The 21,311-nt window shown below is 38.7% G+C and overlaps 1 protein-coding gene across 1 annotated transcript in view; it reads right to left on the bottom strand.

Annotated features, from left to right (window-relative positions):
- The window catches only part of LOC128233513 (dopamine D2-like receptor), a 136,805-nt gene continuing 115,494 nt past the window's right edge, over positions 1-21,311 (bottom strand). The window contains exon 4 of the mRNA XM_052947217.1: positions 1-3,183. Within this exon, the coding sequence (XP_052803177.1) occupies positions 2,945-3,183 (239 nt within the window). The 3' untranslated portion in view covers positions 1-2,944. The remainder of the gene's footprint in view (positions 3,184-21,311) is intronic.

The raw sequence follows: 21,311 nt of genomic DNA, 5'->3' as shown, positions 1-21,311 counted from the left end.
CAATGTTTATATGAACTAGACACAGTTTATTCTCAATTCATTAAAACAAGCAATACAATAACAATAAAAAAACAATGAAATATTCTCTCGTAATATTTTATACTCATCATAACACACAGGCAGGTATTCCAAACATATGTAATGATTTATTTTCTCATCTTTCCCATCTAGCGTTTGCCAAAATATCACACTGTGTACCTAATAACAGTCATACCCGTTTTTCAAGTCAAATACAATATATTTTACTACGGACCTAAAGGTCCGTTATTTCACCAAGCAGATGTGAGACCCATGTTTAAAACAGAATTATGTGATACATTTATTCCTAGAGCAAAATCTAAAGGTATACAGATATTGTACGGGGTCAGGAGGTATCAAAATTGTACATAATTTTAAATGGGTATCAGAGAATTAGCTCATTTGAGGGTCAAATTCCTTGAATGAAATTGAATACATACACGAACAACACATTTTTAGAACATCTCACAAATTTTGATACACAAAATGTTCGAAAACCGTTTCTAAACAAAACTCATTTTCTTCAAAATTTATAGCAAGGGACTAAGCTGCGATGTATTCGCAATCTGGTTATAGATACCAAATGTACTACATTTTCACGCAGTGGCTAGAATGTTTCAAGTTGAACCAATTGATGTAGTTAACCACTGCTTCTTTAAGACATAATGATAAACAAAGCACTAAAAAAGGAGTCAATAAATATATTTGAATATCGAACATTAGTGTCAGTTATAAATACAGTGTCAATTATGCAGGGAGACGCGCATGTTTTGAACAATTTACTGTCTTGGTAAACGGAGTATAACCGCGGGCTGTACATAGAGTCAATACAGTACAGGCACTCATGGTTTCCCACTCTTGAAATTCAAATGTGATTTAACGGGCTAAAATTACCCCTTTAGATACATTTAAAGTGATTATTCTGAGAAACTGGGACTGAGATTAAAGTTTGTGAGAAGATGTATTTCTTTTAACTATGATGGACGATTTTGTTCCTACTTCAATACTGTTAGGTTTTCAATGAGATTACTTGTTTAATCATTTAAAGGAATGATCGCATGCATTTGTGTGTTCATGCTGTTTAAATACAGGATGGCTCGCGAGCAAATGACAGAAATCTTAAATCTTAAGAAATATTCATTTAAACCAGTATTTTACGATTTTGGTAATTTCAAATTAAGTTTTTAATACAGGAAAATATACATGATTTCCAACTTGATACGAGCGACATACGATTTTCTGACGAACAGACGCATGATTAGCAAACACAAAAGTAAAAAGTGTGTACCTTCCTTAAAAGGTAGGGAAATACATATATTTGAAGTAAAACAGAACATCAGAAGACATTCATCAAATCAGTTGATTAGATGACTTATATGACCTTCATCATGAAACAGTAAATACACCAGGTCTACACGATTTGTTACACTATCGTACACAATTGCTGCATTTAAAATACTGATTTGCGGTCTACACTAGTACACGAACTAGTACACGACCTTGAAGGACAGTAACACAGTCATTGTCATTCTACACAATGTAATACATGAGTGCGATATGTAGACATAAGTACACACTATTTATATACAATCTTCATATCGACTGCCTTTACAAACCAGCCTTGCTCTTGATAAAAGTTGATCACTACACGTATTGTTTATAGATAAACTTAGTGGGTTCCAGGGAATGTGGCATTAGTAGCGTTGTTCGGGTTCAGCTAGACAATGAAAGTTTGCCCCATTTAAATTTCACCATTGTGCTTTTTGGCCCTAATACGTGCCTTACAGACTATGTAATTTCCAAGGTATTGTCAAATGCTGATATGCTTCCGATGATGCTACCCAAACGCTCACTTCTTTTCATGAAACGGTTGCGAGGCCTTTCTCGTCTGTGAACGTGTAGCTACCCGTACAAGTAACAGTTGCAGACGACATTGACAGGCGGCTCGTCCCACGTGTGCTGAGGTTACCGTTTCCTTGTGCGACTCTACTCTAGATCACATAGGTAAAATAGGTACACGTTTTAAACTTTAGTACACACATATGGGTGATGTAGCACTCACAAAGCAATACACAAACTCGTGCAAGTAGAGTTTAGCAACCTTTCTTATATCTATAAATGCACATGTTTTTGTTAAATTTCTTTGAGGGCAGTAATAGCACACTAGTTCATAGTCTGTAGTTTAAAACTGCGTAAAATATAAATGCACTGACTTGACAAAGATCTGCTTTTTCCATTACTTTGACAAGAAAATGTCATTCGAGAACCCTTATATTGCTTGAAGCGCCTGCAATCCTTCAAAATGAAATCCAAATTAAATGAAGCCGACCATTTTAATCTGCTCAAAATGATTGAGACATTTTCAAGAACCAACTGACATATTATTATAGACGAAAGGTTTCTGAGATTCCTTATACGATGATCAATATAATACGTGTATGGCCTGCGAAGAAGTTTCTGTTTTAGGCATGGCGTGCTAGGCACACATACATAACGCTGCTATAACGACGCCCATGCTAAGTTAAGTCCGTCTCGTGATCCTTTAGGCCTACAGCATTTCATATTCATAAATTATCTACCAGTTTAGATAAATACGGCGCTACAAAACCAATGGAAAATAGTCTAAAAGCGATGTATACACTGTCTAGTATCTGTAACATATACTAAACTACTATAAAACCGTGTTTTATGACTGAATGATGTACGTATAACAATTGTTTATGTCGTTTTAAAGAATATCTGGCAAAAAAACTTTAACAATTCCATTAATTTGTCATTCTATTTTTTTTTAAAACCTAATAACAGCTAAAACAAAATTTATTTTGACGTGTGCCCCGATAAAACACAAGCATATAAAATAAAGTAAAGGACTCTGTTACTAGCGAACTTTGCTTTCTTGGTATTCAGTTCCATTAACTGAATGAACTTAGTATCGCTTTTTCAGTGGGTCAGTCAAGATCTTCTTGAAGGCTTTCCTGAACTCCGGGTTGAAGATTGTGTAGATAACGGGGTTGAGGAAACTGTTGATGTAACCAAGCCAGACAAAAAAACCCATCAAGTATGGATCAATGTCACAGGAGGGATAGTTCAACACTTGATAGCGGAGACATATAGCACGCATAATGTTTACCGTGAAGAAAGGCCACCAGCAGAGTAGGAAAACACCTGAAACAATGAAGGAAACATGTTATATAGGCATCTACAGACTGTAAGAAATGCGTCATGGATACTTTAGTGTGTAAACATGTCATGTACGCATTACAGCAAGTAAAATATTTATCTCGCCCATGCTGGAAAGGTAAGTCACCACTGAATAAATTTCCTACATATTCTATAGTCAATTGGCAAATTTGCACGCAAAATATCACTGGTTACTATTTCTTCACGACCCCAACACCATATATGGGGAGAAAGCTCCACTTGTGTACTAAACATTCAACAACGCTAGGCAGATGATACGCTTCTCCTAAGAAAATCAAATTGGTTGAACGTAACCACTGTGTATTCGGTAAGATGACCATATCCGGTGTACAAGTACGAACAATACGATGCGAATGTAAACAAAAAAGTAGATCAAGTAGATCCAGCATGTTCAGGCTGTTTTCGAAACCACAAACCATTCAGCTTCAAAACCTATCAATATGGAAGGTAGCCAATGGTCTGCGATGGTAAAACCATTCTTTGATTCACTGCCATGTGTAAGTTAAAAGAAATAAGGCATGATTCCGTGAGTAGGCCTTTTCGAATCGGTGTAATTTGCCCTTGAAGTCCTCATTCTTGCTATATTTTGATTAAATGAAGTGGGAGATAATGCATTTACCATGGCCGCTCGTGTACTGTAGCATGTGCGTATGTCGTATAGGCATTACAACACGTAAACTATGCTACAGAGGTACTGCAGCACGTAAACTTGTCATGTAAGTACTGCAGCATGTGCATCTGCCATATAGGCATTACAACACGTGAACTATGCTACAGAGGTACTGCAGCACGTAAACATATCATGTAAGTACTGCAGCATGTGAGTATGTCATATAGGCATTACAACACGTAAACTATGCTACAGAAGTACTGTAACACGTACTTAACTAACGTACGTAAATAGAAATTTAGCAAGGTGTATCCATTATGCTTTCAAATGAAGAAATGTGCTATATTGCTATTATGAACAGACTAAAATATGTACACCCTAAAATGAAACATTTAAACACGCTGTCATTTCGCTATCGCATACTTTATTATTATGGATAAATATATCTTTATCTATATTTAAAAAAATATTTTGATTTTGTAATCTGTCCAATGATTTTTCTCTTATTTATATATTGTAATTTTTGTTTTGATTTCTTAAATTGTGAACTCGTTACTATACAGTGCATGTTATGTGTATAACACAGCTCAATAAGAGATTTCCCAAAGTTTAATATTATATTCTATTTTGCCTTTGTTATTGCGGGGTAACTTAAATTGTCTGAATTATATTCAACATCAGTATTAAAAATGTTTTGCAGATTATCATCTGGAACCTTAATCTAGCATATCTTTCGTGCGGGCATTGAAGTCCCCAGCTAGATAAAAATATGCATCGGGATACTTTATTTCGTTAAGTAGAAATATTATTATCAATAGATTTAATTCCATTTTTGTCATCACTATTGCTATAAATGTTCGAGCCCTCGGGTGAGACATAAGCAACATATAATATAATATCGTGCATAAAACGAAATACAGCACTGTTAATATAAAATACTACGCAATCGGCATATTCATGGCATATTCTAGTAATAAAATCATTTTTCAACAAATCATTCTTAATGTAAACAGCTATTTCACCACTATTACACAAAGCATTTAAGGATTTCGATCTAACACAATCAAAACATGTATAATTATCAAGCAAATGCTCAAATTCATAGTGGACCGAAGTATGTACACTGAATGACTGTGCGTAATTGTGAACTCTTTGCTGTATAGTTGACCATAGCGTATACATTGCTTGGCTGTCAATAATTGTAAACTCGTTACTATACAATGAACCGAAGTGTGTACACTGATTTACTGCCAATAATTGTAAACTTGTTACTATATAGTTGGCCATAGTGTGTACACTGCTCGGCTGTCAATAATTATAAACTCGTTACTATAAAGTGGAACGGAGTGTGTACACTGATTGACTGTGCATAATTGTGAACTCGTTATTATATATTGGACCGTAGTGAGTACACTAATTGACTGTCCATAATTGGGAACTCGTTACTATATATTGGACCACAGTGTGTACACTGATTGACTGTCCATAATTGTTAACTCGTTACTATATATTGGACCACAGTGTGTACACTAATTGACTGTCCATAATTGTTAATTCGTTACTATATAGTGGACCGTAGTGTGTACACTGATTAACTGTCCATAATTGTTAACTCGTTACTATATATTGGACCGTAGTGTGTACACTGATTGACTGTCAATAATTGTGAACTCCTAACTATATAGTTGACCATAGCGTGTACACTGATTGACTGTCGATAATTGTGAACTCGTAACTATATAGTGGACCGTAGTGTGTACACTGATTGACTGTCGATAATTGTGAACTCGTAACTATATAGTGGACCGTAGTGTGTACACTGATTGACTTTCCACAGTTGTAACTCGAAACTATATAGTGGACCGTAGTGTGTACACTGATTGACTATCCATACTTGTAACTCGTAACTATAGAGTAGACCGTAGTGTGTACACTGATTGACTTTCCATAGTTGTAACTCAAAACTATATAGTGGACCGTTATAGGACACTGATTGGCTGTCCATAGTTGTAACTCGTAACTATATAGTGGTCCGTAGTGTGTACACTGATTGACTGTCCAAAGTTGTTACTCGTAACTATATATAGTGGACCGTAGTGTGTACACTGATTGACTGTCCATAGTTGAAACTCGTAACTATATAGTGGACCGTAGTGTGTACACTGATTGACTGTCCATAGTTGTAACTCGTAACTATATAGTTGACCGTGGTGTGTACACTGATTGGCTGTCCATAGTTGAAACTCGTAACTATATAGTGGACCGTAGTGTGTACACTGATTGGCTGTCCATAGTTGAAACTCGTAAATATATAGTGGACCGTAGTGTGTACACTGATTGGCTGTCCATAGCTGTAACTCGTGACTATATAATGGACCGTAGTAGGACACTGATTGGCTGTCCATAGTTGTAACTCGTAACTATATAGTGGACCGTAGTAGGACACTGATTGGCTGTCCATAGTTGAAACTCGTAACTATATAGTGGACCGTAGTAGAACACTGATTGGCTGTCCATAGTTGAAACTCGTAATTATATAGTGGACCGCAGTGTGTACACTGAATGACTGTCCATAGTTGAAACTCATAATTATATAGTGGACCGTAGTGTGTACACTGATTGACTGTCCATAGTTAAAACTCGTAACTATATAGTCGACCGTAGTGTGTACACTGAATGACTGTCCATAGTTGTAACTCGTAACTATATAGTTGACCGTAGTGTGTACACTGATTGACTGTCCATAATTGAAACTCGTAACTATATAGTGGACCGTAGTGTGTACACTGAATGACTGTCCATAGTTGTTACTCGTAACTATATAGTGGACCGTAGTAGGACACTGATTGACTGTCCATAGTTGAAACTCGTAATTATATAGTGGACCGCAGTGTGTACACTGAATGACTGTCCATAGTTGAAACTCATAATTATATAGTGGACCGTAGTGGAACACTGATTGGCTGTCCATAGTTGAAACTCGTAATTATATAGTGGACCGTAGTGTGTACACTGAATGACTGTCCATAGTTGTAACTCGTAACTATATAGTTGACCGTAGTGTGTACACTGATTGACTGTCCATAATTGAAACTCGTAACTATATAGTGGACCGTAGTGTGTACACTGAATGACTATCCATAGTTGCAACTCGTAATTATATAGTGGACCGTAGTGTGTACACTGATTGACTGTCCATAGTTGTTACTCGTTACTATATAGTGGACCATAGTAGGACACTGATTGACTGTCCATAGTTGAAACTCGTAACTATATAGTGGACCGTAGTAGGACACTGATTGACTGTCCATAGTTGTAACTCGTAACTATATAGTGGACCGTAGTGTATACACTGATTGACTGTCCATAGTTGTAACTCGTAACTATTTAGTGGACCGTAGTGTGTACACTGATTGACTATCCATAGTTGTAACTCGAAGCTATATAGTGGACCGTAGAAGGACAATGATTGACTGTCCATAGATGTAACTCGAAACTAGATAGTGGACCGCCGTAGGACACTGATTGGCTTTCCATAGTTGAAACTCGTAATTATATAGTGGACCGTAGTGTGTACACTGATTGCCTGTCAATAGTTGAAACTCGTAATTATATAGTGGACCGTAGTGTGTACACTGAATGACTGTCCATAGTTGAAACTCGTAATTATATAGTGGTCCGTAGTGTGTACACTGATTGACTGTCCATAGTTGAAACTCGTAACTATATAGTGGACCGTAGTAGGACACTAATTGACTGCCCATAGTTGAAACTCGTAACTATATAGTGGACCGTAGTAGGACACTGATTAACTGTCCAAAGTTGTAACTCATAATTATATAGTGGACCGTAGTGTGTACATTGAATGACTGTCCATAGTTGAAACTCGTAACTATATAGTGGACCGTAGTAGGACACTGATTGGCTGTCCATAGTTGAAACTCGTAATTATATAGTGGACCGCAGTGTGTACACTGAATGACTGTCCATAGTTGAAACTCATAATTATATAGAGGACCGTAGTGTGTACACTGATTGACTGTCCATAGTTGAAACTCGTAACTATATAGTCGACCGTAGTGTGTACACTGAATGACTGTCCATAGTTGTAACTCGTAACTATATAGTGGACCGTAGTGTTTACACTGATTGACTGTCCATAGTTGAAACTCGTAACTATATAGTGGACCGTAGTAGGACACTGATTGACTGTCCATAGTTGTAACTCGTAACTATATAGTGGACCGTAATGTGTACACTGATTGACTGTCCATAGTTGTAACTCGTAACTATATAGTGGACCGTAGTGTGTACACTGATTGACTATCCATAGTTGTAACTCGAAACTATATAGTGGACCGTAATAGGACCATGATTGACTGTCCATAATTGTGAACTCGTAACTATATAGTGGACCGTAGTAGGACACTGATTGGCTGTCCATAGTTTAAACTCGTAACTATATAGTGGACCGTAGTGTGTACACTGATTGACTGTCCATAGTTGACCTCGTAACTATATAGAAGACCGTAGTGTGTACACTGATTGACTGCCCATAGTTGAAACTCGTAATTATACAGTGGACCGTAGTGTGTACACTGATTGGCTGTCAATAGTTGAAACTCGTAATTATATAGTGGACCGTAGTGTGTACACTGATTGGCTATCCATAGTTGAAAATCGTAATTATATAGTGGACCGTAGTGTGTACACTGATTGGCTAATCCATAGTTGAAACTCGTAATTATATAGTGGACCGTAGTGTGTACACTGATTGACTGTCCATAGGTGAAACTCGTAACTATATAGTGGACCGTAGTAGGACACTGATTGACTGCCCATAGTTAAAACTCGTAACTATATAGTGGACATAGTAGGACACTGATTGAATGTCCATAGTTGAAACTCGTAATTATATAGTGGACCGTAGTGTGTACACTGATTGGCTGTCAATAGTTAAAACTCGTAATTATATAGTGGACCGTAGTGTGTACACTGATTGACTGTCCATAGTTGTAACTCGTAACTATATAGTGGACCGTAGTGTGTACACTGATTGGCTGTCCATAGTTGAAACTCGTAACTATACAGTGGACCGTAGTGTGTACACTGATTGACTGTCAATAGTTGAAATTCGTAATTATATAGTGGACCGCAGTGTGTACACTGAATGACTGTCCATAGTTGAAACTCATAATTATATAGAGGACCGTAGTGTGTACACTGATTGACTGTCCATAGTTGAAACTCGTAACTATATAGTCGACCGTAGTGTGTACACTGAATGACTGTCCATAGTTGTAACTCGTAACTATATAGTGGACCGTAGTGTTTACACTGATTGACTGTCCATAGTTGAAACTCGTAACTATATAGTGGACCGTAGTAGGACACTGATTGACTGTCCATAGTTGTAACTCGTAACTATATAGTGGACCGTAATGTGTACACTGATTGACTGTCCATAGTTGTAACTCGTAACTATATAGTGGACCGTAGTGTGTACACTGATTGACTATCCATAGTTGTAACTCGAAACTATATAGTGGACCGTAATATGACCATGATTGACTGTCCATAATTGTGAACTCGTAACTATATAGTGGACCGTAGTAGGACACTGATTGGCTGTCCATAGTTTAAACTCGTAACTATATAGTGGACCGTAGTGTGTACACTGATTGACTGTCCATAGTTGACCTCGTAACTATATAGAAGACCGTAGTGTGTACACTGATTGACTGCCCATAGTTGAAACTCGTAATTATACAGTGGACCGTAGTGTGTACACTGATTGGCTGTCAATAGTTGAAACTCGTAATTATATAGTGGACCGTAGTGTGTACACTGATTGGCTATCCATAGTTGAAACTCGTAATTATATAGTGGACCGTAGTGTGTACACTGATTGGCTAATCCATAGTTGTAACTTGTAATTATATAGTGGACCGTAGTGTGTACACTGATTGACTGTCCATAGGTGAAACTCGTAACTATATAGTGGACCGTAGTAGGACACTGATTGACTGCCCATAGTTAAAACTCGTAACTATATAGTGGACATAGTAGGACACTGATTGAATGTCCATAGTTGAAACTCGTAACTATATAGTGGACCGTAGTGTGTACACTGATTGACTGTCCATAGTTGAAACTCGTAACTATATAGTGGACCGTAGTGTGTACACTGATTGACTGCGCATAGTTGGAACTCGAAACTATAAAGTGGACCGTAGTAGGACACTGATTGGCTGTCCATGGTTGTAACTCGTAACTATATAGTGGACCGTAGTGTGTACACTGATTTGCTGTTTATCGTAACTATATAGTGGACCGTGGTGTGTACACTGATTGACTGTCCATAATTGAAACTCGTAACTATATAGTGGACCGTAGTGTGTACACTGATTGACTATCCATAGTTGTAACTCGAAGCTATATAGTGGACAGTAGTAGGACACTGATTGGCTGTCCATAGTTGAAACTCGTCACTATATAGTGGACCGTAGTGTATACACTGATTGGCTGTCCATAGTTGAAACTCGTAACTATATATTGGACCGTAGTGTGTACACTGATTGACTGCCCATATTTGAAACTCGTAATTATATAGTGGACCGTAGTGTGTACACTGATTGGCTGTCAATAGTTGAAACTCGTAGTTATATAGTGGACCGTAGTGTGTACACTGATTAGCTATCCATATTTGAAACTCGTAATTATAAAGTGGACCGTAGTGTGTACACTGATTGGCTGTCAATAGTTAAAACTCGTAATTATATAGTGGACCGTAGTGTGTACACTGATTGACTGTCCATAGTTGTAACTCGTAACTATATAGTGGACCGTAGTGTGTACACTGATTGGCTGTCCATAGTTGAAACTCGTAACTATACAGTGGACCGTAGTGTGTACACTGATTGACTGTCAATAGTTGAAATTCGTAATTATATAGTGGACCGTAGTGTGTACACTGATTGACTGTCCATAGTTGTAACTCGTAACTATATAGCGGACCGTAGTGTGTACACTGATTGACTGTCCATAGATGTAACTCGAAACTATATAGTGGACCATAGTAGAACACTGATTGGCTGTCCATAGTTGAAACTCGAAACTATATAGTGGACCGTAGTGTGTACACTGATTGACTGTCCATAGTTGAAACTCGTAACTATATAGTGGACCGTAGTGTGTACACTGATTGGCTGTCCATAGTTGTACATCGAAACTATATAGTGGACCGTAGTGTGTACACTGATTGGCTGTCCATAGTTGTAACTCGTAACTATATAGTGGACCGTAGTAGGACAATGATTGGCTGTCCATAGTTGTAACTCGTTACTATATAGTGGACCGTAGTAGGAAACTAATTGGCTGTCCATAGTTGAAACTCGTAACTATATAGTGGACCGTAGTAGGACACTGATTGGCTGTTCATAGTTGAAACTCGTAATTATATAGTGGACCGCAGTGTGTACACTGAATGACTGTCCATAGTTGAAACTCATAATTATATAGTTGACCGTAGTGTGCACACTGATTGACTGTCCATAGTTGAAACTCGTAACTATATAGTGGACCGTAGTAGGACACTGAATGACTGTCCATAGTTGTAACTCGTAACTATATAGTGGACCGTAGTGTGTACACTGATTGACTGTCCATAATTGAAACTCGTAACTATATAGTGGACCGTTGTGTGTACACTGAATGACTGTCCATAGTTGAAACTCGTAATTATATAGTGGACCGTAGTGTGTACACTGATTGACTGTCCATAGTTGAAACTCGTAACTATATAGTGGACCGTAATGTGTACACTGATTGACTTTCCATAGTTGAAACTCGTAACTATATAGTGGACCGTAGTAGGACACTGATTGACTGTCCATAGTTGTAACTCGTTACTATATATTGGACCGTAGTGTGTACACTGATTGACCGTCCATAGTTGTAACTCGTAACTATATAGTGGACCGTAGTGTGTACACTGATTGACTATCCATAGTTGTAACTCGAAGCTATGTAGTGGGCCGTAGTAGGACATTGATTGAGTGTCCATAATTGTGAACTCGTAACTATATAGTGGAACGTAGTAGGACACTGATTGGCTGTCTATAGTTGAAACTCTTAACTATATAGTGGACCGTAGTGTGTACACTGATTGCCTGTCCATAGTTGAAACTGGTAACTATATAGTGGACCGTAGTGTGTACACTGATTAACTGCCCATAATTGAAACTCGTAATTATATAGTAGACCGTAGTGTGTACACTGATTGGCTGTCAATAGTTGAAACTCGTAATTATATAGTCGACCGTAGTGTGTACACTGATTGGCTATCCATAGTTGAAACTCGTAATTATATAGTGGACCGTAGTGTGTACACTGATTGGCTGTCCATAGTTGTAACTCGTAATTATATAGTGGACCGTAGTGTGTACACTGATTGACTGTCCATAGTTAAAACTCGTAACTATATAGTGGACCGTAGTAGGACACTGATTGACTGCCCATAGTTGCAACTCGTAACTATATAGTGGACCGTAGTGTGTACACCGATTGACTGTCCATAGTTGAAACTCGTAACTATATAGTGGACCGTAGTAGGACACTGATTGGCTGTCCATAGTTGAAACTCGTATTTATATAGTGGACCGCAGTGTGTACACTAAATGACTGTCCACAGTTGAAACTCATAATTATATAGTGGACCGTAGTGTGTACACTGATTGACTGTCCATAGTTGAAACTCGTAACTCTTAAGTCGACCGTAGTGTGTACACTGAATGACTGTCCATAGTTGTGTCTCGTAACTATATAGTGGACCGTAGTGTGTACACTGATTGACTGTCCATAGTTAAAACTCGTAACTATATAGTGGACCGTAGTGTGTACACTGAATGACTGTCCATAGTTGAAACTCGTAATTATATAGTGGACCGTAGTGTGTACACTGATTGATTGTCCATAGTTGAAACTCGTAACTATAGAGTGGACCGTAGTAGGACACTGATTGACTGTCCATAGTTGTAACTCGTAACTATATAGTGGACCGTAGTGTGTACACTGATTGACTGTCCATAGTTGTAACTCGTAACTATATAGTGGACCGTAGTGTGTACATTGATTGACTATCCATAATTGTAACTCGAAGCTATATAGTGGACCGTAGTAGGACAATGATTGACTGTACATAATTGTGAACTCGTAACAATATAGTGGACCGTAGTAGGACACTGATTGGCTGTCCATAGTTGAAACTCGTAACTTTATAGTGGACCGTAGTGTGTACACTGATTGACTGTCCATAGTTGAAACTCGTAACTATATAGTGTACCGTAGTGTGTACACTGATTGACTGCCCATAGTTGAAACTCGTAATTATATAGTGGACCGTAGTGTGTACACTGATTGGCTGTCAATAGTTGAAACTCGTAATCATATAGTGGCCCGTAGTGTGTACACTAATTGGCTATCCATAGTTGAAACTCGTAATTATATAGTGGACCGTAGTGTGTACACTGATTGGCTAATCCAAAGTTGAAACTCGTAATTATATAGTGGACCGTAGTGGGTACACTGATTGACTGTCCATAGTTAAAACTCGTAACTATATAGTGGACCGTAGTAGGACACTGATTTACTGCCCATAGTTAAAACTCGTAACTATATAGTGGACCGTAGTAGGACACTGATTGAATGTCCATAGTTGAAACTCGTAACTATATAGTGGACCGTAGTGTGTACACTGATTGACTGTCCATAGTTGAAACTCGTAACTATATAGTGGACCGTAGTGTGTACACTGATTGACTGTCCATAGTTGAAACTCGTAACTATATAGTGGACCGTAGTGTGTACACTGATTGACTGCACATAGTTGTAACTCGTAACTATATAGTGGACCGTAGTAGGACACTGATTGGCTGTCCATAGTTGTAACTCGTAACTATATAGTGGACCGTAGTAGGACAATGATTGACTGTCCATAATTGTGAACTCGTAACTATATAGTGGACCGTTGTGTGTACACTAATTGACTGTCCATAGTTGAAACTCGTAACTATATAGTGGACCGTAGTGTGTACACTGATTGACTGCACATAGTTGTAACTCGTAACTATATAGTGGACCGTAGTAGGACACTGATTGGCTGTCCATAATTGTAACTCATAATTATATAGTGGACCGTAATGTGTACACTGATTGGCTGTTTATCGTAACTATAAAGTGGACCGTAGTGTGTACACTGATTGACTGTCCATAGTTGAAACTCGTAACTATATAGTGGACCGTGGTGTGTACACTGATTGACTGCCCATAGTTGTAACTTGTAACTATATTGTGGACCGAAGTAGGACACTGATTGACTATCCATAGTTGTAACTCGTAACTATATAGTGGACCGCAGTGTGTACACTGATTGACTGCCCATAGTTGTAACTTGTAACTATATTGTGGACCGAAGTAGGACACTGATTGACTATCCATAGTTGTAACTCGTAACTTTATAGTGGACCGCAGTGTGTACACTGATTGACTATCCATAGTTGTAACTCGTAACTATATAGTGGAACGTAGTAGGACACTGATTGGCTATCCACATTTGTAACTCGTAACTATATAGTGCACCGCAGTGTGTACACTGATTGACTGTCCATAGTTGTAACTCGAAACTATATAGTGGACCGTAGAAGGACACTGATTGACTGTCTATAGTTGAAACTCGTAACTATATAGTGGACCGTAGTGTGTACACTGATTGACTGCCCATAGTTGTAACTTGTAACTATATTGTGGACCGAAGTAGGACACTGATTGACTATCCATAGTTGTAACTCGTAAATATATAGTGGACCGCAGTGTGTACACTGATTGACTATCCATAGTTGTAACTCGTAACTATATAGTGGAACGTAGAAGGACACTGATTGACTATCCACATTTGTAACTTGTAACTATATAGTGGACCGTAGTAGGACACTGATTGGCTGTCCATAGTTGAAACTCGTAACTATATAGTGGACCGTAGTGTGTACACTGATTGACTGTCTATAGTTGAAACTCGTAACTATATAGTGGACCGTAGTAGGACACTGATTGGCTGTCCATAGTTGAAAGTCGTAATTATATAGTGGACCGTAGTAGGACACTGATTGACTGTCGATAGTTGTAACTCGTTACTATATAGTGGACCGTAGTGTGTACACTGATTGACTGTCCATAGTTGAAACTCGTAACTATATAGTGGACCGTAGTGTGTACACTGATTGGCTGTCCATAGTTGAAACTCGTAACTATATAGTGGACCGTAGTGTGTACACTGATTGACTGTCCATAGTTGTAACTCGTAACTATATAGTGGACCGTAGTGTGTACACTGATTGACTGTCCATAGTTGAAACTCGAAACTATATAGTGGACCGTAGTAGGACACTGATTGGCTGTCCATAGTTGAAACTCGTAACTATATAGTGGACTGTAGTGTGTACACTGATTGACTGTCCATAGTTGAATATCGTAACTATATAGTGGACCGTAGTGTGTACACTGATTGGCTGTCCGTAGTTGTAACTCGAAACTATATAGTGGACCGTAGTATGTACACTGATTGACTGCCCATAGTTGTAACTTGTAACTAGATTGTGGACCGAAGTAGGACACTGATTGACTATCCATAGTTGTAACTCGTAACTATATAGTGGACCGTAGTAGGACACTGATTGGCTGTCCATAGTTGAAACTCGTAACTATATAGTGGACCGTAGAAGGACACTGATTGGCTGTCTATAGTTGAAACTCGTAACTATATAGTGGACCGTAGTAGGACACTGATTGGCTGTCCATAGTTGAAACTCGTAATTATATAGTGGACCGTAGTAGGACACTGATTGACTGTCCATAGTTGTAACTCGTAACTATATAGTGGACCGTAGTGTGTACACTGATTGACTGTCCATAGTTGAAACTCGTAACTATATAGTGGACCGTAGTGTGTACACTGATTGGCTGTCCATAGTTGAAACTCGTAACTATATAGTGGACCGTAGTGTTTACACTGATTGACTGTCCATAGTTGTAACTCGTGACTATATAGTGGACCGTAGTGTGTACACTGATTGACTGTCCATAGTTGAAACTCGAAACTATATAGTGGACCGTAATAGGACACTGATTGGCTGTCCATAGTTGAAACTCGTAACTATATAGTGGACCGTAGTGTGTACACTGATTGACTGTCCATAGTTGAAACTCGTAACTATATAGTGGACCGTAGTGTGTACACTGATTGGCTGTCCATAGTTGTAACTCGAAACTATATAGTGGACCGTAGTGTGTACACTGATTGACTGTCCATAGTTGAAACTCGAAACTATATAGTGGACCGTAGTAGGACACTGATTGGCTGTCCATAGTTGAAACTCGTAACTATATAGTGGACCGTAGAAGGACACTGATTGACTGTCTATAGTTGAAACTCGTAACTATATAGTGGACCGTAGTAGGACATTGATTGGCTGTCCATAGTTGAAAGTCGTAATTATATAGTGGACCGTAGTAGGACACTGATTGACTGTCGATAGTTGTAACTCGTTACTATATAGTGGACCGTAGTGTGTACACTGATTGACTGTCCATAGTTGAAACTCGTAACTATATAGTGGACCGTAGTGTTTACACTGATTGACTGTCCATAGTTGTAACTCGTAACTATATAGTGGACCGTAGTGTGTACACTGATTGACTGTCCATAGTTGAAACTCGAAACTATATAGTGGACCGTAGTAGGACACTGATTGGCTGTCCATAGTTGAAACTCGTAACTATATAGTGGACTGTAGTGTGTACACTGATTGACTGTCCATAGTTGAAACTCGTAACTATATAGTGGACCGTAGTGTGTACACTGATTGGCTGTCCGTAGTTGTAACTCGAAACTATATAGTGGACCGTAGTGTGTACACTGATTGACTGCCCTAGTTGTAACTTGTAACTAGATTGTGGACCGAAGTAGGACACTGATTGACTATCCATAGTTGTAACTCGTAACTATATAGTGGACCGTAGTAGGACACTGATTGGCTGTCCATAGTTGAAACTCGTAACTATATAGTGGACCGTAGAAGGACACTGATTGGCTGTCTATAGTTGAAACTCGTAACTATATAGTGGACCGTAGTAGGACACTGATTGGCTGTCCATAGTTGAAACTCGTAATTATATAGTGGACCGTAGTAGGACACTGATTGACTGTCCATAGTTGTAACTCGTAACTATATAGTGGACCGTAGTGTGTACACTGATTGACTGTCCATAGTTGAAACTCGTAACTATATAGTGGACCGTAGTGTGTACACTGATTGGCTGTCCATAGTTGAAACTCGTAACTATATAGTGGACCGTAGTGTTTACACTGATTGACTGTCCATAGTTGTAACTCGTGACTATATAGTGGACCGTAGTGTGTACACTGATTGACTGTCCATAGTTGAAACTCGAAACTATATAGTGGACCGTAGTAAGACACTGATTGGCTGTCCATAGTTGAAACTCGTAACTATATAGTGGACCGTAGTGTGTACACTGATTGACTGTCCATAGTTGAAACTCGTAACTATATAGTGGACCGTAGTGTGTACACTGATTGGCTGTCCGTAGTTGTAACTCGAAACTATATAGTGGACCGTAGTGTGTACACTGATTGGCTGTCCATAGTTGTAACTCGAAACTATATAAAGGACCGTAGTGTGTACACTGATTGGCTGTCCATAGTTGAAACTCGTAACTATATAGTGGACCGTAGTGTGTACACTGATTGACTGTCTATAGTTGAAACCCGTAACTATATAGTGGACCGTAGTGTGTACACTGATTGGCTGTCCATAGTTGTTACTCGTAACTATATAGTGGACCGTAGTGTGTACACTGATTGACTGTCCATAGTTGTAACTCGAAACTATATAGTGGACCGTAGTAGGACACTGATTGGCTGTCCATAGTTGTAACTCGTAACTATATAGTGGACCGTAGTAGGACAATGATTGACTGTCCATAATTGTGAACTCGTAACTATATAGTGGACCGTTGTGTGTACACTAATTGACTGTCCATAGTTGAAACTCGTAACTATATAGTGGACCGTAGTAGGACACTGATTGGCTGTCCATAGTTGAAACTCGTTACTATATAGTGGACCGTAGTGTGTACACTGATTGACTGCCCATAGTTGAAACTCGTAACTATATAGTGGACCGTAGTAGGACAATGATTGACTGGCCATAATTGTGAACTCGTAACTATATAGTGGACCGTAGTGTGTACACTGATTGACTCTCCATAGTTGTAACTCGTAACTATATAGTAGACCGTAGTGTGTACAATGATTGACTCTCCATAGTTGAAACTCGTAACTATATAGTGGACCGTAATGTGTACACTGATTGGCTGTCCATAGTTGAAACTCGTAACTATATAGTGGACCGTAGTGTGTACACTGATTGACTGTCCATTGTTGTAACTCGTAACTATATAGTGGACCGTAGTGTGTACACTGATTGACTGTCCATAGTTGTAACTCGAAACTATATAGTGGACCGTAGTGTGTACACTGATTGGCTGTCCATAGTTGAAACTCGTAACTATATAGTGGACCGTAGTGTGTACACTGATTGACTGTCCATAGTTGAAACTCGTAACTATATAGTGGACCGTAGGTAGTACAATGATTGACTGTCCATAGCTGAAACCCGTAACTATATAGTGGACCGTAGTGTGTACACTGATTGGCTGTCCATAGTTGTAACTCGTAACTATATAGTGCACCGCAGTGTGTACACTGATTGACTGTCCATAGTTGTAACTCGAAACTATATAGTGGACCGTAGTAGGACACTGATTGGCTGTCCATAGTTGTTACTCGTAACTATAAAGTGGACCGTAGTAGGACAATGATTGACTGTCCATAATTGTGAACTCGTAACTATATAGTGGACCGTAGTGTGTACACTGATTGACTGTCCATAGTTGAAACTCGTAACTATATAGTGGACCGTAGTAGGACACTGATTGGCTGTCCATAGTTGAAACTCGTAACTATATAGTGGACCGTAGTGTGTACACTGATTGACTGCCTATAGTTGAAACTCGTAACTATATAGTGGACCGTAGTAGGACAATGATTGACTGTCCATAATTGTGAACTCGTAACTATATAGTGGACCGTAGTGTGTACACTGATTGACAGTCCATAGTTGTAACTCGTTACTATATCTGGACCGTAATGTGTACACTGATTGACTGTCCATAGTTGTAACCCGTTACAATACAGTGGACCGTAGTGTGTACACTGATTGACTGTCCATAGTTGTAACTCGAAACTATATAGTGGACCGCAGTGTGTACACTGATTGACTGTCCATAGTTGTAACTCGTAACTATATAGTGGACCGTAGTGTGTACACTGATTGACTGTCCATAGTTGTAACTCGAAATTATAGAGTGGACCGTAGTGTGTACACTGATTGACTGTCCAAAGTTGTAACTCGTAACTATATATAGTGGACCGTAGTGTGTACACTGATTGACTGTCCATAGTTGAAACTCGTAACTATATAGTGGACCGTAGTGTGTACACTGATTGACTGTCCATAGTTGAAACTCGTAACTATATAGTGGACCGTAGTGTGTACACTGATTGACTGTCCATAGTTGAAACTCGTAACTATATAGTGGACCGTAGTGTGTACACGGATTGACTGCCCATAGTTGTAACTCGTATCTATATAGTGGACCGTAGTAGGACACTGATTGGCTGTCCATAGTTGAAACTCGTAACTATATAGTGGACCGTAGTGTGTACACTGATTGACTGTCCAAAGTTGTAACTCGAAACTATATAGTGGACCGAAGTGTGTACACTGATTGACTGTCCATAGTTGTAACTCATAACTATATAGTGGACCGTAGTGTGTACTCTGATTGACTGTCCATAGTTGAAATTCGTAACTATATAGTGGACCGTAGTGTGTACACTGATTGACTGTCCAAAGTTGTAACTCGTAACTATAAAGTGGACCGTAGTGTGTACACTGATTGACTGTCCATAGTTGTAACTCATAACTATATAGTGGATCGTAGTGTGTACTCTGATTGACTGTCCATAGTTGAAATTCGTAACTATATAGTAGACCGTAGTGTGTACACTGATTGACTGTCCATATTTGTAACTCGTAACTATAAAGTGGACCGTAGTGTGTACACTGATTGACTGCCCATAGTTTTAACTCGAAACTATATAGTGGACCGTAGTAGGACACTGATTGACTGTCCATTGTTGAAACTCGTAACTATATAGTGGACCGTAGTGTGTACACTGATTGACTGTCCATAGTTGTAACTCGAAACTATATAGTGGACCGTAGTGTGTACACCGATTGACTGTCCATAGTTGAAACTCTTAACTATATAGTGGACCGTAGTGTGTACACTGATTGGCTGTCCATAGTTGAAACTCGTAACTATATAGTGGACCATTATAGGACACTGATTGACTGTCCATAGTTGTTACTCGTAACTATATAGTGGACCGTAGTAGGATACTGATTGGCTGTCGATAGTTGTAACTCGTAACTATATAGTGGACCGTAGTAGGACACTGATTGGCTGTACATAGTTGTAACTCGTAACTATATAGTGGACCGTAGTAGGACACTGATTGACTGTCCATAGTTGTAACTCGAAACTATATAGTGGACCGTAGTGTGTACACTGATTGACTGTCCATAATTGTGAACTCGTTACTATATAGTTGACCATAGCGTGTACACTGATTGACTATTCATACTTGTGAACTCGTAGCTTTATCATGGACTATAGTGTGTTATCTGATTGAATGTCCATAATTATGAACTCGTTATTATACCTTGGACCATAGTGAGTACACTGCTTAGCTGTCAATAACTGTGAACTCGTTACTCTATAGTGGACCGTAGTGTGTACACTTATTGACTGTCAATAATTGTGAACTCATAACTATATCATGGACCGTAGTGTGAACACAGATTGACTGTCTATAACTGTGAACTCGTTACTATATATTGGACCATAGTGCGTACACTGATTGACTGTCCATAATTGTGAATTCGTTGGTATATATTGGACCACAGTATGTACACTGATAGACTGTCTATAACTGTGAACTCGTTACTATATATTGGACCACAGTATTTACACTGATTGGCTGTCCATAATTGTGAACTCGTTCCTATATCGTGTACCGTAGTGATTGTGTACACTGATTGATTGTCCCTGTGAACTCGTTACTATATAGTTGACCGTAGTGTGTACGCTGATTGACTGTACATAATTGTTAACTCGTTACTATACAGTGGACCATAAAGTGTACACTGATTGCCTGTCAATAATTGGGAACTCATTACTATATAGTGTACCTCTGAAGCTGTATTGAATATACATT

The sequence above is a fragment of the Mya arenaria genome, chromosome 5, assembly GCF_026914265.1.
Source record: "Mya arenaria isolate MELC-2E11 chromosome 5, ASM2691426v1".
In the NCBI taxonomy this organism is placed as follows: Eukaryota; Metazoa; Mollusca; class Bivalvia; order Myida; family Myidae; genus Mya; species Mya arenaria.
Note: the sequence above shows the minus strand (reverse complement) of the source record. Positions and strands in the feature narration are given on the sequence as shown.